A 21969-nucleotide genomic window follows, 5' to 3' on the forward strand; every position below is an offset into this window, starting at 1 on the left:
GTATTGTGATTTGGCTACAGCACTATGTGCTGTGAAAAGCAAGTTGGAGACATGTCACATATTTGCTAAAGTGCTAGTCGATACAGTATGACCCCATCTTCTCATCTTGTATTGTAATCAAAATTTTGAAATAATCTGCCAGAGGAAATGCTAAATTAGCTAACTGTATCTTCTTTTAAGACACAACTGAAAAGTGATTTTGGGATTCTGGAGATTGGATATAACTTCCAACTTGTTTTTCCCATGGCGCTGGGCCAGCAAGCCCACCGCGGTCAGAAGATGGCAAAGTCAGGACAGTCACTCAGTCAGTCAGTCAGTCACTCACTCAGTCAGTCAGTCACTCGCTCACTCATGGACGTTTAGTGAGGCTAGGGAATAGGGGCCATAGCTTGGGATAGGAAGGTGGTAGAGAGTTTCGAGGGGTGGGTAGGGGGAGTGGCTAGGGGGATTTAGGTTGTGGGAGCTGGTGTGGTGCCATAAAGCTGAATGGCCACACACCACTGTGTCATGGCCTTAAATGTTTGCACTTGTTGCTGTCATTAAGCTGTAGCAATATTTCTTTTATCTGTGGGAGCTGTATGGTTTATGAATTTTGCACTCAAATTTAACAAGCTTTGGGGGTTAACTGTGTCAGCAGCAATACTCCCCTTGATTATAACTGATTGTTGGTTTGTTTTATTTTACAACACCTTGAAACTTTGTTGAGAAACATGCAGAACAAATGCTTACTGCCATTACCTGAAACACTTGTCCCTGCAGCGTGAATGTATCTCTGTCCACGTTGGCCAAGCTGGAGCTCAGATAGGCAATGCCTGCTGGGAGCTGTACTGCCTGGAGCACGGCATCCAGCCGGACGGGCAGATGCCCAGTGACAAGACCATCGGAGGGGGAGACGACTCCTTCAACACCTTCTTCAGTGAGACCGGAGCAGGCAAACACGTTCCCAGAGCCGTCTTTGTGGACTTGGAGCCGACAGTCATTGGTAAACAAATGATTTCCTGAGTTGATTTGTACCATAGTCCGTAGGCTGTAGATGCTGCTGGATAGAGATAGGGTTCCTGTTAAAACACAAATAACGGTCAAATTTGAGACAACTTTGTCCCCTTGCATTTAATGGCACTCTAAAGAGAGGTTTAACATATGAAAGCAAGGTAAATTGGATTTGGGAACCACTGATCAAACTTATTGTATCATCAATGTCTTCCAATGTTAGATGAGGTCCGGACAGGTACCTACCGCCAGCTTTTCCACCCGGAGCAGCTGATCACTGGAAAGGAAGACGCGGCCAACAACTACGCCCGAGGTCACTACACCATCGGCAAGGAGATCATCGACCTGGTTCTGGACAGGACTCGTAAACTGGTGAGATTCTTTGCAATTGTTTGAGGTTTTGAGAATGTAATCAGTCATGGAGCAAAGATGGGCTGTTCTTTAATACAACTCTTTCCCTTCAGGCTGACCAGTGCACCGGACTTCAAGGTTTTCTCATCTTCCACTCCTTTGGAGGAGGAACCGGCTCTGGCTTCACCTCTCTGCTGATGGAGCGTCTCTCTGTCGACTACGGGAAGAAGTCCAAACTGGAGTTTGCCATCTATCCGGCCCCTCAGGTGTCCACAGCGGTGGTGGAGCCATACAACTCCATCCTGACCACCCACACCACCCTGGAGCACTCTGACTGTGCCTTCATGGTGGACAATGAGGCAATCTATGACATCTGCCGCAGGAACTTGGACATCGAGCGCCCCACCTACACCAACCTCAACAGGCTGATCGGCCAGATCGTCTCCTCCATCACCGCCTCCCTGCGCTTCGACGGCGCCTTGAACGTGGACCTGACAGAGTTCCAGACCAACCTGGTGCCCTACCCACGTATCCACTTCCCCCTGGCCACCTACGCCCCAGTTATCTCAGCAGAGAAGGCCTATCATGAGCAGCTCTCCGTGGCCGAGATCACAAATGCCTGCTTTGAGCCGGCCAATCAAATGGTGAAATGCGATCCTCGCCATGGCAAGTACATGGCCTGCTGTCTGCTCTACCGTGGCGATGTGGTACCCAAAGATGTCAACTCTGCCATCGCCACCATCAAGACCAAGCGCACCATCCAGTTTGTGGACTGGTGTCCCACAGGCTTCAAGGTGGGCATCAACTACCAGCCTCCCACTGTGGTTCCTGGAGGAGACCTGGCTAAGGTGCAGAGGGCGGTGTGCATGCTGAGCAACACCACAGCCATCGCTGAGGCCTGGGCTCGCCTGGACCACAAGTTTGACCTGATGTACGCCAAGAGGGCCTTCGTCCACTGGTACGTCGGGGAGGGAATGGAGGAGGGAGAGTTCTCCGAGGCCAGAGAAGACATGGCCGCCCTGGAGAAGGATTACGAAGAGGTGGGAACCGATACCATTGGGGATGAAGGAGAGGAAGAGGGGGAAGAATATTAAGTTGGGACTAAATTCACAAAATCAACAATGGTTAAGTTATTTTTTCTGCTACTCATGTCATGCCCCTTATCTTGAGATATCAACTCTGTGAGGAGTAATTTTTCAACAAAATAAAGAATTGTTTATTGCAATTTATTTTCGTGAGAGAAACATGTCTGTCTGGCGGGAACTGTGACATTCAGCTATTGACAGAATGGAAATTGTCTCTATTTAAGCAGGTGCTGAACTTCATTGTCATTGAATGATAATAAAGATTGTGCTTCCTATGCAGTGCTACAACAGAAGTTTTTTTTTTTTTTTTTTTTTTTTTTTTTTTTACACCATACTATACCCGCTGTTATGCTCCATTGTCTAGCAAGAGAAGTGCTGGATCAAGTTAGTTTTATTGGGGAATCTACTATTTACAAATTCTTAGCCTACAAAAACCTGGGAAGGCTCAGAGTTTCTGAGTATTTTCTTTTATCAAACCAAATGCTTAGATAGATGGGGAGGTTATTTTTGGAGGAATTTTGCGACATCTAGTCTTACAAAATGGAGCAAATTTAAACATGTTATTGTACATTTTTGGACAGTAAATTACTTAAGTCCTTGATTGACTGACTAATGACTATACAGTCACATTTTACATTTGATATTCTGTTTTAGAGGTAGGCTATTTTAACGATGAATGTCAGGCACTGAATGATTTTCAAAATGGATAGTGTTTCACAATATAACTCTCCATATTGTCAAGAGAGAGAAGATTTGCTAAGCGTGACAGAAACTTGTTTCCACCCAGACAGAAAGGTATTGTTAATATACTGTATCGTCTTTCCTATCTCTTTGTCCTGGACCAATAAACAGAGAGCAGTTTTCAGTAGATGTGGTTTGTTGTCAGTGGCTGAAAACAGAAGCGCACCTCTCTATCACACAGCTCATGTTTCCCCTCTTGTTACCTTACTTCACCTCACTGATTTAATTAAGAGAGTTTAGGAGCTCTTCTATTCTTGTTTTCTCCGAAATCAAATCTTCATGCTGAAATATGGTTGAATTTATGGGAGATGATAGTTTGTTAATTTGACCTATATTCTGTTATCACTATTAGAAGAGTTTCACTCCAAAATTAGATATCCACCATTTGAATAAAAAAATAGATATGCTACTTTTAAAGGACACTGCATATTATATTACTTATCATTACTTCAATTAACTTTACTTCATGCACAAAATGTTTGGCCATAGGCTACAGCTCATCACATCATCTCTGAGAGGAATGAACGAGGTTGAATTGTCATACTTTTTTAAATAGAACTGTCTGATGATTCTGAATGCACCTAAATTATTTGTTATCTAAATTTTTTTTAACTTTATATTGACATCTTTTACTGCGTGGAAGGAACTGATTTGTCAATGTAATAGCCTATGGAAATGTATGTGATAGTAGGTTAGATATTGTGAGGGGCTACAGTTTACCTCTCACTATGTGATCATTCAGAGTAGCCTATATAATCCTCTATTCTGTCTATGTTTGTTTCTACTTAAATCACCAAATTCCTCCTGCAGGAATTTGTCTTGCAGACATTGGTGCAGATAGATGTTGACAACTTACAAAGTTGCACAGTAGCCTACATGCTAACACATGGTATGAGGACAACATAGTGTACACTGTACAGTGCAAAAGAAAAACTTCTTGACTTAAAAAAAAGATCAGAGCACATAAAAGTGTTGTTACCATTTTGTATTGGTAGCTTCCAGAGCAAGTAGCCTATGTCAATTATAACCTGTTAATGAACTTTACATAAGCTATTCATGAATTGTGAATGAAGCTGAATGGATGATTTGATTCTTTCTGTAAGAGTGGAAGGGATGGTGGCATGGTGGAGAGCCTTCATCATATTGGAGCCACTGTATTAAGTCATGTTGCCTTCAGGTGCTCCTCGCAAACTCTTACATCCAACTTTAAAGAAGACTAGCTACTACATTCAAGAGGGGGAAATGCACATAATGGATGTTTTACATAATCTGTGAGGCAAACAGTGCTGTAAATTGTATAGGCAGATATTTTCAGTAACAAATAGGCTATATGTCATCTTATTTTTGACCAATTGCCACTAGATTTCACATTTTTACTTATACTGCATTCCCTTCTTTGCCATTCAAGTTAACCAGTGAAAGGATTCCTCTAGTCTAAATACTCCAGTGTTGATTAACACAAAATTAGCTAAAATGAGACTATAATGCTCCCTACCTTGTAGATGCCATTCATGATATTGAGTGTCAAATCAAAATGTCAGAGAAAGATTAGTCACTATTAAAACAATCTAAAATATTTATTCTAAGGTAAAACATAAAAACAACAATTGAATATAGGAGAGACGCCATCTTATATAAAAACATGATAAATGTCACAATATATGTGACATCATCAGTGATATGACATCAGTGATGTCATAGGACGATTTTGGTCAATAATGCTGTCACTGATGATGTCACTGATGTCACACACACAAAAATGTCTATGATATCATCACTCAGTGATGTCATCAGTTAGCCTGGGTAAACCCCAGCCTTCAACGTGACGTCACAGGCTATGCCTGTAGCCTAGTTTCTTCGTGACTGATAGCACATAGAGGTCACGTTGGAGGCTGGGTTTACCCCAGGCTAGTCGTGACATCATTATTAACCAAATCATCTTATGACATCACTGATCTAGTTCTAGAAAATAACATAAGGCTAATCTTTCATCACCAACGGAGGATTCCGTTTGACGACAATTATTTGTCAGGTCATCGTCAACCATCATCCAAGGCAACAGGTCAACGGGATATTTCCGACAGCAACTGAAGGCAGCATTGGTGATCTCGCTGCTAGACCCGTCGTACCCTGCCAGACTGCCACTTATTGGCTTACCCTGACATTCTTACCCGAATCTCAACCAATCTCACTCCTCATGCCTGAACCCACCACGTTACTAACCAGTCACAGGCAGAGTTGGGCGGGTCTTAAAGGCAACGGTCGCGCGCGCGAGAGGAAACAAACTGCCTCCTTTGTCCCGCCTCCCTGCGCCTGTATAAATACCACCGCCTCCATTTGCCCTCCACATATCAACCTTCATTCACCGAGTCATCGCGTCGGCACGAAGGGAAAAAAAAATCAATAAAAATGGTAAGTATCGATCATGCAGATTCACATTAAACTGTTTTGCTAGAACAACTAACGTTAGGCGGGGCGTTTGATGTTACATGACGTATTGCCGCTAGAAGCCATACAAGGTTGTGATTCAATGGGTGTCTTCTGTCAAACGCCCAGATTTACTAAAATCTTTAGCAATACAGCGTTAAAAGCTGCTTTTAAATCGACTTTGATAACGCTGTGACGTTACCTGACGTTAGCATAGACTGTGGCTGTGTTTGTGCCCACTCAGCAGCATGACTGGAGGGACACACGCCCAAAAAACCGGCGCAGTTTTGGAGAGAGAAGGGGGGAAAACTTGTTGAATCGATCAGTCATTAAAAAAATCCAATTGAACAGGGTTTGTTAATTTTTAACTTGTCAGTTCAGTGTGGGACGCGTGCTAGTGTGATTCATTGTGCAGTCAGTGTAAAATGGAGGGAAGCTGTAATATGAGTAAGAGAGGATTTGAATAGTCAGAAGGCGCAATCTGCCTGTCGACAGGCCGCTTTGTGTAACGTTCACGTACCGACAAGGCCGCCGGGGACAGGGAGTGGTCCTCTCTATGGATTTTCTGATCTGCTTCCATTCGGGCGGGGGAGAGGCCTCACCACAGGGAGGGCTGCAGTGGAAAACCTCATGTGACTCAGCATACATTTGCACAAACTCCTCGCCCTAGGGCGCCCATGATTTTACCAACTCTTTAGTTTTGAATTGCCTTCAGATAACTTAGATAAAGATAAACAGATTGTCCACAGAGTCAAACCATTTTATTGTATATTTTAATATAACAAACATCATGCCACAATACTGGTATGCATGTCAGATAACAAAGACAGGGCAGATAACAGATGGCCTTTGGGCCATTTAAATAAAGTATAATTATTTTCTTAGTTGATCTGCACCCTATTTGACACTGCATTTGAGCGGTCTGTCTTCTTCAGACTGAGAGGTAGATCTAGGCTACATTACCAATAGCATCAGACACAGTGATGTCATTTGTGGCTGCTCAAAATGGACTCCTACACATGGCCATCTGGTACTGAGCCCAATGGCGTAGAAATTCAATACTTTGTAGCATACACAATTATAATAATGTATGTTATTTGTTGGCTGAAAAGTATATAATTACTTAATATTACAATTGCAGTATAATGTGCAGTCAGGTCGTGCAGTATTAATGACATAAGTGCAGAGGTCAGCAGTTAAATGAAAATTGCTTCTATTATAGGCTAGGGGTATGGTCTTTATCAGGACCTGCTGAAATATAATGCAGACCAGAGAATGAGCTTTTGTTAAGATACTGACAACTGATTTACATAGCTGTAGATAACAGTCAAACCTGTGCAAGCATTAATTTGCACATTTCTATACTGCATGTGTTTTGTTGCATATGTACGACTTGTCTTTTTATTAAATGGAACTAGGACAAATCATTACTGAAGGCAGCATTGTGTTTATGCTCTGACTCTGAGGATTAATTTGTTGTCTGGGTCAGTGAGAGCACTTGAATCAACAACTGAAATGCTTTTTCATCTCACTTTAATGCAACCGCAGAGTTGGAGCAAAGAAAATGAGCTTGTTGGGCGTAAAGCACAGTTATTACTCAATAGTATATTAATAATAATTGACATGAAGGAATTTATGAAGTCAGACATTTTTGTGTATGAAGAGAATGATGTGACTGTCTTGTCCCCCTCTCTCTGCAGCGTGAGTGTATTTCTATGCATGTCGGCCAGGCCGGTACCCAGATGGGCAATGCCTGCTGGGAGCTGTACTGCCTGGAACACGGCATCCAGCCCGATGGGCAGATGCCCAGCGACAAGACCATCGGAGGGGGAGACGACTCCTTCAACACCTTCTTCAGTGAGACCGGAGCCGGCAAACACGTTCCCAGAGCCGTCTTTGTGGACTTGGAGCCGACAGTCATAGGTAAACAAATGATTTTCCTAAACAAGTGAGAATATACTGGTGCCATAGATTAAAGGTGACTTGGTGTTTTTTCTCCAGTGCAGATTTGAAAGGGAATAATTTACTCAAAATAATACAGCACCAGAAGCCTTTCTGCATGCAGTTGAATAATTTCATTGTGGCATTTCTAGTATTTGTTTAAGAGATTAAGCCATCTCTATATGTAGAAGTTAACATGATGTAGAAAGAAGAATTTTACTACATATTGAGGCTACAATGGGACAATCTTAGATGAAATGGCACTTCAGTAACCAGTGTCCTCGTGTGTTCCACAGATGAGGTCCGGACAGGTACCTACCGCCAACTTTTCCACCCAGAGCAGCTGATCACCGGAAAGGAAGATGCAGCCAACAACTACGCCAGAGGTCACTACACCATCGGCAAGGAGATCATCGACCTGGTTCTGGACAGGACACGTAAACTGGTAAGCATCAAAGAACAACTGTGTAGGTCAGTTAGTCTGCAGAATGACAAGTGTTCCAACGAAGGTCTGGGAAACTAATGTGAAAACATTCCAGGTTAAGTGGTTGTAGTCTGCTGTGTCTCATCATTTGTTGTAAGGAATCGGCTTGCAGACATTATGCAGGAACACCCTGCCAGCAGTCATTAAAGGCTGCAGTACTTTCAAAGGTTTTAAGTCCTCTGTCAAGAAGTGGCTGAGAGAGGGTCAGTCCTGTGGCCACCTATAGGCATTAGTGTGGTCTCATGTTGTTGTGTTCTGACATTGTGTATTTATTTCTGATCATCTCCTCATTTACCACTATGTAATCTTAGGGGATTGCTATCTACCTATGTGTTATATTTTACTGTGTTATATATTACTAATAGTAAGTATTATCATTTTTTGTACCATGTATATTGATTGTTTAGACACTAGGATTTTCTTTTATTTCTGTATTTTATATGTACTATGTGTGCACAGGACTCTGTGCGCCCAGGGACTACAGATGCAAATTAGCTCTTAGCTATCTCTGGTGCAATATGTTTATTGTGTACTGTCCCTGTTCAAATAAACAATAAAGATAAAGACCTATCGCTATTTCAATGGTGGGGGATGAACAATGTCTCCAGACATGGCTCAGGGATTAAAGTTCTCTGTCGCTACGACGGATTTCCGTCTATTGGAGCCAGATATGAAATGTGAAAAATACCAAAATTAAAGCCCCTTTGTATATTTTCAATGTGTATTGTATTGAGTTTGAATGAAAGCTTTTATTTTGAAAAATTCCGACCGGACATCCAAATGATTCTCCTGGGCTGTGTTCAAGCCACAATAAGTCTGAAAATGTATTTCTACGGTTTCCAGGTTGAACGACATGTTTCCTTGCCTGTTTCAATGCACCACTATGTTCGCTGATAAATGTTTTGCTACGTTGTGCTATGTTTTCGGCCCGCTGAACGCGACCCTGCAAAGCCACTCCATGTAACGCTAAACAAAACACTGTTGCAGATCTGCCTCTCAGACAGCGTTAGTTCCTAACGTTAAATTATCCCTAATGACAGCATTGGACTGAAGAAGTTTGTTATTGTGAGAATTGGAGTTAATTTATTACTGCAAAGGTGGAGGAACTTTGAAAACATGCGCGATGCGGATTTGTCTTTTATTGGACAAGTAAAACTTGCTAACACACACACGCTCAAACGTTTGCTGCAGTAACGTTAACGTTATTATTTTCGGTGTATTTTCCCCCCTGACAGCGCGGGGGGTTGACGCTTTTTCCACGACCACATGTCACTACCGGTAATTGTCATTTCCACCATAAAGATGCATGTCAGCAGAAAACGTTATTTGATGGAGAGAAAAAGTCTAGTGGAGTTTCACTAGCGTCAACGCTAACGTTACTGAATGAGCTATAGGCACCTATCTGTAACGCAACATGATAACATTAACAAACAACTGTTGCTAGCGCCGTAACTAGTTGGTTACTAACTTTCTGGTTAGCATTAGATGTGTCAGCTGCTGCTAGTCTCAGAGTTAGTTGATAACAAGATGTTGATTTCATCTGTTACCTGACTCCATGATAGTTCTGTAATTCTGAGGGATGTTTTAGATGTAACCGTGTGCAGTGGGATGTTTCCTCTTCACTTGATGCTGAACTGTAACACTAGCGTTAGGTGGTTAGCCTAGGCATGCTAGGTGTTGTCTGACAGTATTAATTGGTGTGTTTTCATAACAGTAGGCTACCAGACCATCAGCTCAGTGGGACAGGAGGGGTGAGAGTTTGGGTGGAGCTGAGCTGTGTGACTGGTGGAAGAGAACCTCCTTAGTTGGGACATATGTTTGACAATGTTGTTGTAGTTCCTGTGGCTACTGTTAGTTATAATTGTTATACTGATCCCTTAACCTACTTGTTTGACTTGATAAAAAACATCTATATATTAATTGTGATTTATTATAGCCATTAATTTTCACATGTCTCTGTTGGCATACCTACGTGGAACCTTATAACATCAGCCCAGAACACAATGCATCATTAGGCCTACTGGATGTTTGGGAACTTGAGAGTGAAATGAGTGTGATGTACACACTGTCTGCCGTTTTCTACATGAAAACCCATGTGAAGCGACGGCACGGTGGGGAAAAAGCGGACACTCTAGAAAGCTCGAAATAGCTAAAATAGGCCTCGAAAAATGTTCAGTCAAAAGATTTTATTTTGCTTTAACCCTTGCATGGCTACACCTTATATATTTTCTTCTCACTTCAGGCCGACCAGTGCACCGGACTTCAAGGTTTCCTCATCTTCCACTCCTTTGGAGGAGGAACCGGCTCTGGCTTCACCTCTCTGCTGATGGAGCGTCTCTCTGTCGACTACGGGAAGAAGTCCAAACTGGAGTTTGCGGTGTACCCAGCTCCCCAGGTGTCCACAGCGGTGGTGGAGCCATACAACTCCATCCTGACCACCCACACCACCCTGGAGCACTCTGACTGTGCCTTCATGGTGGACAATGAGGCAATCTATGACATCTGCCGCAGGAACCTGGACATTGACCGTCCCACCTACACCAACCTCAACAGGCTGATCGGCCAGATCGTCTCCTCCATCACCGCCTCCCTGCGCTTCGACGGCGCCTTGAACGTGGACCTGACAGAGTTCCAGACCAACCTGGTGCCCTACCCACGTATCCACTTCCCCCTGGCCACCTACGCCCCAGTTATCTCAGCAGAGAAGGCCTACCACGAGCAGCTCTCTGTGGCTGACATCACGAATGCCTGCTTCGAGCCAGCCAATCAGATGGTGAAATGCGACCCTCGTCATGGCAAATACATGGCCTGCTGCCTCCTGTACCGTGGAGACGTTGTGCCCAAAGACGTCAACTCCGCCATCGCCACCATCAAGACCAAGCGCACCATCCAGTTTGTCGACTGGTGTCCCACAGGTTTCAAGGTGGGCATCAACTACCAGCCTCCCACCGTGGTTCCTGGAGGAGACCTGGCTAAGGTGCAGAGGGCGGTGTGCATGCTGAGCAACACCACAGCCATCGCTGAGGCCTGGGCTCGTCTGGACCACAAGTTCGACCTGATGTACGCCAAGAGGGCCTTCGTCCACTGGTACGTCGGGGAGGGAATGGAGGAGGGAGAGTTCTCCGAGGCCAGAGAAGACATGGCTGCCCTGGAGAAGGATTATGAAGAGGTGGGAACTGACAGCGTTGGAGAAGAGGATGAAGGAGAGGAGTACTAGGTCATTCAACGGCATTAAAACATCTCCAGTTTGATTTTGCTCATTACAATCTGAACTCCCTGATAGAAGATGCTGAACACCAAAGTTTTGATTCATTAGTTGAAGTAATGTTTTGGTGAAGATCTGTTAATCAGCACATTCCAAATTACATTCCGATGAGCTACAAAACTGTCCTGACTCACTCACTCAACCACAAAAAAATATTTAATAAAGAGAACAGCAACTAAAAAGTCATTTGTGTGATGTGTTTCTTGGTCAGTGTACAAATGGATAACCAAATAACCAATTCAGCTGACGTGTCTGTTTTTATTAGACATTCTGAGATTTCATGCAGGTCAGGGAATTTTTGTGCAATGTCTATTTCAATAGAACCAGGAGAAACTAACAGATGCAAAGTAGGATCCTTTCGCCTTTAAAAAAGGTTTTGTGTCTGCCCTGGTATTGTTCCTTTTTTCACTCATATCCCTGAACTAAATTTAGCTGAGGTTTTGCATTTGAATTCGATCCATTACTGTCTTCCTCAGTGGAAAAATTATACAAACCAGTAATGGTGATATTTACTTTAAATCTACGCTATTAAATGCATGTAGAAACTTGTAATCGGCATTTCATGCTAAGGTGAAACTTCCAAATATTCTCTAATGCAAAACCAGCTTGTGCCAGATTTCCCACTAGTTGAAATTTGACATGTATAGTTGGGGGTACCGATTACAGAACAAAAATTGGGCTTCAACTTTTGCCTGTTTGGAGGTCAATGAGACTGATAAGAATGGAGGCAAAACCAGTTTAATCCTCAAATTAATCCGCTGAATGCTCTGGCTGGAAGTTGCATAAGGTATTGTGGGGATATGATGCTGTGATCTTGGCTCAGTGAAACATCCAGTGTGTATTTCTAGGACTGGGCTATTTGGAGCAGGGTCACCTTTTATGCAGGACAAATGGTCAGATCTTTCTTTTTGTTCAAAGTTTTTTTATTTGTTTTCTGTATATCATACAAAATACAAAATACAGATTTAAATACACTTGACACTTTTAAACAAAAACCCATCCCACGTGAACCCCTAGCCTATTACACCACATACATCATGTCATACATCGCAGTATATCAGTACACAAAGACACATAAAAGAAAAAAAAAGAAAAAAACAACAACAACAAAAACAGATTAATGAAAATGGTCAGATCTTTCTAAGTAAGCCTGAGGTATGTGGGATAGAAAATACATTTGTTTTGGGATGCATCAACACCTAGTGACAAGGCCCGGCCTAACCCCCCACCGCCATCATTCATCCACCTTGTGGATTTGGCATTCAGTGTTGATAAAGCTCTGCTAGACAAGATAAGGTCCGGCGGTTGGGGCCTGCTTGTGATGAAATTCCTAATTCCTGCAGAAAAAGACAAATCTTTCTGTAGTTTGCATATCCACATAACTGATTATAAGATTTTGTCCCAGGTCCCCCATCTGATTTTTGCTTTGAGATATTTTATTAGAGGAAATGTATGAAACCCATTGCCAAAATAGTCATACATTTGTCATTGTGTTATTTAAGTAACACATAGGTCTTAGATGTTATAAGCATTATCTTCTTGGTTTTAAAGGCTGCATTACAGTAAAGTGATGTCATTTTCTCAGTTTAACACTTATCATTTTCTGAATTTAACGCTGTTCTATTATTTGTCTTTACCCACTTGGTCATTATAACCACATTACTGATGATTACATGACAAAAATCTGATTGTGTCAATATTTGGTGAAAGCACCAATAGTCATCCCTACAATATTGTCGCAATATTGATATTGAGGTATTTCGTAGAAAATATTGTGATATTTGATTTTGTCCATGTCGCCCAGCCCTCCATCTCACATGTGACTTACAACTGAACATAGAAAATAGACATATCGTGTTTATGTATCACCGTTCAGCCTAAAAATACAGAGATATGATTTTTCGTCCATAATGCCCAACTCTATGCCAGAGGAGTGGTCTGTAGCTCACCCAGATAGACATAAGGGTGTGTTGCAGAAGGTTGTTGGTTCAATCCCTGCATCAGACTCTGGCTTCAGAAAAGTTCACATGATAAGCTGTTGACTGTTAGATGCCAGCAGTGATGCTTCTTTATCATGAGTAGTTTGAACACTGATATCAATAATCTGATCAAGGAGACTGGGCAGTCCCTGGCTCTAGCTCAGTCAAATAAACAGCTGCTTGGGGTGTAGTTGTTCACTTGTTCAAATCCCACCTGTCACTCTTTATGCTTTAAAATCAGATGCCAAAGCCCAAACTGAGAAATCATCATCATAAAAGGGAGTAGTGGGCTCTGTCTGTGTCTCTGTTTCACATTGTGATGTCACTGATGATGTCACAGTGTCTATGACAGCATCAGTGATGATGTCACAATGTCTATGACATCATCAGTGATGTCACTCGAGCAATTGTGATGCCATGTCTATGACATCATCAGTGATGTCACTCCAGAACTCGATGATGTCATCAGTGATGGTCACTCGAGCAATAGTCTCGCTGGCCAGCATTGTGATGTCATCAGTGAGTGATGTCAGTGGTGCGAAGTTGAAACTGCGCTGCGCACAGCGGCCGAGCTGCGGGTAAGGCCGAAGTTGAGCAATTGTGTGCTGGGTGACGTCACTTGAGCACTCCATGATGTGATCAGTGATGGTCACTCAAGCAATTGTGATGTCATCGGTGATGGGAAGTTGAGCAATTGTGCGCTGTGCATGCCAATAGAGCAGGCTGAGCTGAGGACATAGTATGCGTATGCGTGTTTTCAAAAGGAAGTTGTACGCCTGGTGGCCAGTGGCCACTATCTACAAACCTACTACAAATTGATCACAAAATAGTTTTAATGTCAGTAAAAGCTCAGCTGTCTGTGGTTTCCTCTCTCATAATCCCCCTGCTCATATCTCTGTGGAACCCCCCCAAACCCACAACATCAAAACTGACTGAGGCTTGAACCCACAACACAAAGAATGCTGAATCAAACTCTGAGCCACTGGGTCACACTTCTAAAGACAGGTTTTTCTCAGAGCATTTCACTCTTTCCTCCGGCTGTCACCGTTCAAAACTGAGGCTCGAACCTACGACCTCAAAACTGTCTTGCAGCTGTCAAACTGAGCCACTGAGTCTCACAAGGTCAAGTAATTTCTGTCAGAGCTTTTCAGTCTTCACTTGAGAAGTTCTTCAAAGTCCATGCTTTCACTGAGGCTCAAACCCAAAACCTCCTAATTGTGGTGTGGCCATAGGACATGATGTCCCCACCACTTTTCAACACAAAGTGACACCCTTGTGTAATCAGATGTCAAATTATGGTCTGACAGAGAAGTCTGGAAAAGTATGGAATTTTGAAATAAAAAATGTGTAGGAACCCTGTCTCATGTGTGGAATTATAGTGAAATAAACTATTCCTCATTTTGAGAATGAACGAGCTCAGGTATTGAGTCTTATTTTTCTCTTGCAAGTTAATTGATCCATAAGAACAGCTGATCAGTGTCTAAATCCTAAATATCCAATAGCCCAAACTGATATCTACATACATGATATCGAATTGCATCTGTAAAATACAAAGACAGAAGTCACATAGTGATTGCAGGACAAACCTCTTCCCCCCTAGCGGGCCCGCCGGCGGGCTGAGCCCTTGTCATCTCTCACAAATGACTCTCTACAGCAGCCTAGGAAGCAGGCAGCGAGACATACAGTACACCAAAATGTCAGGAAGAAACGTGGCTACAAGACTCTGACAAGCATTTGTATTCAAACGAAAAATAATTCCAACCCCAAGCAACAATATCACCATGTAGCAAAAACAAGAAAACCGTGCATGCCTGCGTTTATGTGGTGATTTGTTTTTGCGAGTGAATCTTTTCTCTCCAAACGAGGCGGCTTTGGATAGCTAAGGCTCTGCTCTTTCCAAAGAGGTATAGATCGTCTCTGAGAGATGAAAACTCACTCAGTAGGCTGTCAAAGAACAGCAAAAAAGTTTTAACGTTTTACAGATAAAACTACAAGTTATGTCTTACCTTTGCTGTTTTCAAATCAAAAGTTGTGTTTGACTTCATAAAAACGCTACTAATTGCTACTCCTAATGCCTCTTCATCATCTTAAAGTGTTGTTTTTTTACAGTCATCGTGTTTACAAAGCCATATGGAGGATTTTACATGGAGTGGTCATCTTCACAGAATAGACGAGCTTTGGGTTCAGTCGACAGCATTTCCTGGAAAACGGTCTGACATAAATTCTTTCAGTTTACGTCGATTCTATTGGCTCTGACGCTTCCATAGAGGTGTCAATCATCGAAATCGGCCAATGGGGTCCCGAGATATCCCTCTGCGTAACGTCCCAAGCTTTGCCTGCAATTTCAAGAGGCTTTTCTGATGCATTTCACAGAGTAAAAATACAGATATAACGCTTGAGGGTTATCCAAACCATAACGCATATTAACTGAGTACCTATAGTGATATGTAAATAGGAGAAAAAAAATGTATTTCAGTGTTCTACCATAGAAAAGTCAAATGGCACCCATGATACCCAAATTGTGCCCAGATCATGTCCGCCTGGGCCTACATGTAGTAAATCATCTGTACAATTGCTCTGGTTCACTTTCTAAGGATTTCCTTTGATACAAGCACTCATAAGATATTAGTCTACTGCTCCATAGAATAATTTGGCTACCAACCCATGATTTTCAGGTGCTTTTCATCCAAAATAGTGTTGTTTTTTTTGGGCAGAGCTTGAATTTTTAATTTTTTGCCATGTTCTAACTGATTTTACTCTGATACAGTACATTTGTAATTAATTCTGACACTTTTACAGCAATCTCACAGGTGTTGGCTAGCTTTTGAAAAAAATAATTTTCAGAAAATACCCTGTAGTTGTGGAGATATACTCAATTCAGTTCAGGCATGTCATTTTCGGCAGGTGAGCTGAAAAATGGGCTTAGGGGTTAACAGGTTAAACACGAAAAGATTTATTTAAGGTCTCACATTACAAAATAGCTTTTTCCCCCCACAGAATATTATTTTTTATATATTTTTTGACTTGCTTGAGGTATACAACAATATATTCAGTGACTGACATACAAGTATCTGAATGGCACACACAGAGAAGGGAGGGCTGTTAGTCAAAGGAAGGAATGAAGAGGGTTACTGAGCAAGATTTTCAGATGTGTAAACAATCCTTACAAGACTTACGATGACTAGGGCTGGGTCCAATACCAGTGTCCATAAACAAAACCATACTATTTTGCTGAATGAACCCATACAATGGATTCAATTATTTTCTGTGTAATATTTGTATATGCCGACTACTTTTAGAATAAAAAATTAAAGATCTTAATTTAGGAATCCAACATTCAAAGCTTTTCAAAAGCGTTCAATATAAAATCGATATTGACACCAAAAATCGGTACCCAGCCCTAGTTATTGAAGTGACTCTCATGTTAACCGAACAGCAGCACATTTCAACAAACTTCAACCACAGATAGAGTACAGTGTGTTTCTGCTTCAATCGACAGACACTGATTTCAAGTGGAATGTAGCTAGTGAACTTTCAGGCTGGATTTCCACAAGAAGAAAATCTGATGTTTAAATATTAGTAATGGTTACAGTAAGAAAACACTTACTTAGCCAGCCTAGCCATAAATTAAGTGTTTCAATTAGCTTGTTAAGCTGCAGTCTCTGTAACGTTAACATCCGTGTTTGTTTACCATTTGTCTTCTGGGTTAGTTTTTCTGACAAAGTAGTATGAATGCTGTTTAGCAGTCGACTCAAATCCCAGAGCACATGAACGCACCATAACCAGAATGGGATCTGCGCCACAAATAGTTAAAAATCAGATTTTCCACGTCAGTCTAAATCCTGCCTAACTTTAAAATTGGCAAATAGTACTCTTTTTTGACATCACCATTATGTTTCAAGGCATCATTCCTCATTATGATAATCATCATCTTAGAGAGAAGGCGAGGTAAAACACAGCTGATGATTTCGATAAGATACGATTCTGAGTGCAAGGCGGGTGGATTCGTCAGTCAGTGTGTCGATTGAAGTGGTTCTGGTCTGGATTGGACTGGTTTCACTGGGGCAGAGCTTTAAGGATGGCGTTGACTTCCTCTGCGACGGCTGTCAGGGCGAACTCAAACTGATCCTGGGAACAGGAAGAGAAAACAACTATGATTTGACAGCATATGCTATTGTTTGCATAGTGTTTATGAGGAGTGAGTGGGTGGGTGGGTGGTTAGATAGGAAGGTAGGTAAATGGGTAGTTGTTAAGTAGGTAGCCACCTTAGAGGAAGACGTTAACGATTTTCAACCAGCTTTGTATCTGACTTTTGTAGGCTATATATGCAAATGAACAATGTTTATCTTCCCTCCATGTTGCCTGTCCCGAATGTTTGAAAGTGGTATGAGCTTATTCACCTTATGTTCTAACACAGGGGTCAGCCATTTACTTCCTATTGTGTTTACACTTCCTGTAACAGTACAGTACTATTGACCAGGTAAAACAGACAGTGTTTTGAAGAGGAAGTCATAACACAACTGGGTCAAGTGGGCGGGGCTACATAAGGTGAATAGAGTTGGACAACTACATGAAGCTTTTGAGGTTGTGGGTTCATTCCTAGATACTGTCAATTTTGAATTTAGCCAACATTCCAAGTAAAGATTGAAAAGCTCTGACGAAAGGGTTCGAAAGGGTTCGAGCCCAAGTCAGTCAGTGAGTTTTGAGGTCTGACAGCCAGAGGAAAGACTTGGGTGGATGGATGGAAATATGATAAAATATGATTTGATGGCAGCCCTGGTAGCAGTTATTTTACACCTTTATTTATCCAGGGAGCAGAACATTCGTCTTAACACAATAACTGGGAGCTCTACCAGAACAGTTTGGGGGTTCAGTGCCTTGCTGTTGGGCACATCAGCTAGTACAGGAATTTGAACCGACAACCCTCTAAACACAAGCCTGTGACTCAGACTCACCTTGGTACGCACCATCCCGGGCCTCTGGTCACGGACATGCTCCAGTGTAGCAGCAATGTCGATCTCCTTCACACCTGCAGGAGAGACAACACACTTATTTATTTAAGCAGTAATCCGCAAGATCCTCCTGTCCCATGCACTCAACACAGATCGCCTGTCAATCAAACAGAGTGGGCGGAGCTTGAATTTTCTTTTGCCTCACCTTTAGCCATACGATTCAGAACCATGTCAATCAGGATGTAAGTCCCAGTCCGGCCTGTACCATCACTATGGAAACATAAACCAGAATGATATGAAATAAACCTGGTTCTTTCATTTTTACTATTTTGTTCTAAGGATCCTAAATGTAAGCAACTCTTCAATGTGTTTTTATTTCTTTCCATAAGATAGTTTTACCATTTCAAAGCAAAACCATGCTATTTAATTTCATCTTCATACTATTTATGGCTTTTCCTCTGTGGTGAGTTTTGCTGTCATTTTGTTTCTATGTCCAGTTTGTCTTTCTTCTCTCTTTCTTAGTGCTTACCATTTGTATGTAAACTAAACCTCTTCCATAATTGTGATAAGAATAAATAAATAAACATTATTTTCATAATTCCTGACAAACTAACTTTTTGCAGAAATGCTGTTTTTATCCAATTTTACAGCACTACGAGCCTGCTAAAACATGGTGTCTGTCTGCCACCAAGTGGACTGAGGCGGTACTACAGCTGGAGGTGTACCTGCAGTGAACGATGATGGGGCAGGACCGGCCTCTGTAGCACTTATTCACCTTCCTGTCAGCAGAGAGAGAGAGAGAGAGAGAGAATGAAAGATGGGAGACGGCATATGAGAAATTGTATGCCGAGTTTCTTTTCAGATGAGATGTGACTGACACTGCAAAATGAAAACAAATGATAGTACTTTTTAGAATAGAAAATCAGAGGTGTAAAGTACTCAAGTACAAGTAATTTAGATATTCTACTTCACTACTGTAATTTTAAATGTAAATTCTGTTACTCAGTAAATTCCGATTTTTGTTTTGCACACCACACTATGAAAACAGCACGATAGCATTGGGACTGCTCGCGAACAGGTCCAGAATCACTGCCAAATTAAATCGTGCTCAAGACCGGCCAATCATTTTTTTTGTTTTTATTTATCCTTTATTTAACCAGGTTAAAAACCCATTGAGATCAATGATCTCTTTCACAAAGGTGACCTGGCCAAGAAGGCAGCACAACATGTCAACAGTACATAGAAACATACAACAATACGGCAATCCAATAATATAAAATGTGATTCTACAAATCTAGTTGCAAAGACATTGACCAATGGTCTCACGTTCCATGTCCTTCAGGATCCCGCCAAACTCAGCAAGGGAGACCAATTCTGGCAATTTAAAATCCTTCTGAAGGGTATTCCAATCTAAGGGGGCAGCGTATTTAAAAGCTCTTTCTCCCCACTTGGTGCGAGGATGCGGAGCAGTCAACTGGAAATAATCCTGTGAACGTAGGCCATAGTGGCTGTGGCTTCTGGACAGATATGTCCGTAAATAAGATGGGACAAGCCCAAGGAGAGTTTTATAAATAAAACTCAGCCAGTGTGTACGCCTGCGTACATACAGAGATGGCCATTCAACTTTTTCGTACAAAGTACAATGGTGGGTAAGCCGTTTACAACCAGTGACAAATCTCAAGGTACTATGATACACAGTGTCTAGTGACTTTAAACATTGGGCAGAAGCACCCATGTACAACAAATCACCATAATCTAACAGAGGCAGGAAGGTTGATGATACAAGATATTTCCTAACCCCAAAGGAGAAACAGGCTTTGTTTCTGAAATAAAAGCCTAACTTCAGCTTTAGACAAATTAGACAGGTGTTGAGGATCCACAATACTATCTGCCCAGCGGGCACAAAACGTTTTTTCAACGTTGATTTTTAGTTTAAATCTGGGTGATATTGGGTTTAAATGTCTAAGACCTAATTTCACCCTCTTTTCAACCGGCTAAAATGCGGTTACAACGTCAACGTGTCAAAAAACACAATTTGGTTAATCATATTGTTAAAACATTATTGTAGCTTGATATAGAGGCAATATTGATAGTGTGTGATTTGGCATTTGTCCAATTTATTGTGTAACTGAGAGTTGAAATCTGGTCTACACGAAAACTACATTTCAACGCATTTTATGTCACATGAAATATCATAAATATGGGACTATATTGGCTATGTGGTGCCAGCAAAAAGCTTCCAGGACACAACTATGGTTAATAGTTTTGCGCAATACTATAAAATAATGAATTGAGTTCCTGCAGCAATGTGCATGCGCAAGTAGGCTACTTAGTCGCTATAGCTACTGACTGACTTGCTGGTGTTAAATGAAGTTAACCTCTGAAGCCATACAGCCTAGAGACTAGATGCACACACACAACATAATTTTAGTCTGTTACATAATATAATAGTCTGTACACATCACATAAAATAACCTGTCCTCCCTAGCGTTGAGTCTGTGGTATATTGCACAATCGTGTAGTCTACAAGTTGTGTGCGAGATAGAGTATACAGTATATGTGCCCAGCTCGCTACACATAGGAGCTAAATGTATAGCTCACTCGGTAGAGCGCAGAGGCTTGAACGTGGTTCGAATCCTGTGTGCGGTGCTGCATTTTTAATTTAAGATCATGGTGAAATATGGTCTAAATGTGAACGTCAACGTCTGCAAATAGTCGGTGAAAAAACTTTCACTCTTGCACCTTTCTTGCACGTTTTTTCAACGTTGAACCTAAACGTTTTTTAAACGTCTTTTCAACCTAAAAATGCTCGCTGGGTGAATACTGTTTTTCTCTTCCTGGTTAAAAAATAACACAACTTACTTGACTACTTTTAACTATTGTTTCTTAATTGAGTAATTTCCTGGACTAGTAATTTTAATTGTACTTGAGTAGGATTTGTTAGTACTCTTTCCACCTCTGAAACAAACACATGGCATTGGTTGGTAAAACTAACTTAACACATAAACAAAGTGGATGTTGCTGCTGGAACACATCAGTGCAACTTTTACTCTGTAATGACACGCTTCAGCCACTAATATAAAGGCTTTTTAAATGTCTTCTCAGAGAAGAGTGACTTGGATTGGTGGTTCTTTAACAATACTAGGAATCGAGCGCACTACGTGCACTCGATTCCTAGGCTCGCCCGGGCTCGCTGGCCTTACCCGCCCTGCAGCTCATTGAGGTGGCCCTGCAGCTCATTGAGGTGGCCCTGCAGCCCGCATACACAGCTCGACCGCTGTGCAGGCTCACCTTTCTTTTATGACATCACTGATGATCACTGATGATGTCACACAACTTCGCATCACTGATGACATCACAATTGTTCTTATGACATCACTGATGATGTAGCAATGCCACGGACGAGCCCGCCCTGCAGCTCGACTGCTGGCTCACATGCTCTTATGACATCACTGATGAATGACATCACTGATGATGTCACAACTTTACAGGTTATGACATCACTGATGACATCATCGGTGATGTCACAATGCCTCCTTGTGTGTGTGTGTGTGTGTGTGTGTGTAGTGGGATAAAAATTGAAACAGAGAAACTATATATATTAGGGCATTCACAGACTAGTCGACTAGTCGACTAGTAAAACCACTAGTCGACACTGTGCTTAGTAGTCGACTAGTCGTTTTAGCAAAAAAAAAAAAAAAAAAAAAAAAATTTTTTTTTTTTTTTTTTTTATCTTTAAGAAAGAACATACATG

At 41.8% G+C, this 21969-nt stretch overlaps 3 protein-coding genes across 3 annotated transcripts in view; 2 read left to right on the forward strand and 1 right to left on the reverse strand.

The window, feature by feature from the left end:
* Positions 1–794: 794 nt before the first annotated feature.
* LOC310773947 (tubulin alpha-1A chain-like) lies at positions 795–2435 on the forward strand (the record flags this gene model as incomplete). The annotated part of the gene is made up of 3 exons (XM_083633980.1): positions 795–982; positions 1214–1362; positions 1455–2435. Exons 1-3 carry the CDS (start codon positions 862–864, stop codon positions 2433–2435), a joined length of 1251 nt encoding a protein of 416 aa, XP_083490106.1. The 5' UTR covers positions 795–861.
* Positions 2436–5534: 3099 nt separating this feature from the next.
* Positions 5535–11459, forward strand: LOC310772922 (tubulin alpha chain). Its single transcript, XM_083632868.1, has 4 exons — positions 5535–5579; positions 7295–7517; positions 7832–7980; positions 10262–11459. Exons 1-4 carry the CDS (start codon positions 5577–5579, stop codon positions 11234–11236), a joined length of 1350 nt encoding a protein of 449 aa, XP_083488994.1. The 5' UTR covers positions 5535–5576; the 3' UTR covers positions 11237–11459.
* A 5860-nt stretch (positions 11460–17319) lies between these two features.
* LOC310773157 (receptor-type tyrosine-protein phosphatase-like N) overlaps positions 17320–21969 on the reverse strand; it is a gene marked incomplete at both ends in the record, with an annotated part of 60464 nt that continues 55814 nt past the window's right edge. Inside the window, 4 exons of the mRNA XM_083633067.1 lie at positions 17320–17391; positions 18219–18292; positions 18421–18485; positions 18941–18994. Of these exons, the coding sequence (XP_083489193.1) occupies positions 17320–17391; positions 18219–18292; positions 18421–18485; positions 18941–18994 (265 nt within the window). The remainder of the gene's footprint in view (positions 17392–18218; positions 18293–18420; positions 18486–18940; positions 18995–21969) is intronic.

Source organism: Poromitra crassiceps (genome assembly GCF_964638095.1).
Source record: "Poromitra crassiceps genome assembly, chromosome: 3".
Lineage (NCBI taxonomy): Eukaryota > Metazoa > Chordata > Actinopteri > Beryciformes > Melamphaidae > Poromitra > Poromitra crassiceps.

Bases quoted from the DNA above. Each gene is read 5' to 3' on its own strand.
- LOC310772922 (XM_083632868.1), top strand. The intron at 7,518-7,831 runs GTAAACAAATGA...TGTGTTCCACAG, and splicing joins CTTGGAGCCGACAGTCATAG to ATGAGGTCCGGACAGGTACC. The intron at 7,981-10,261 runs GTAAGCATCAAA...TTCTCACTTCAG, and splicing joins TGGACAGGACACGTAAACTG to GCCGACCAGTGCACCGGACT.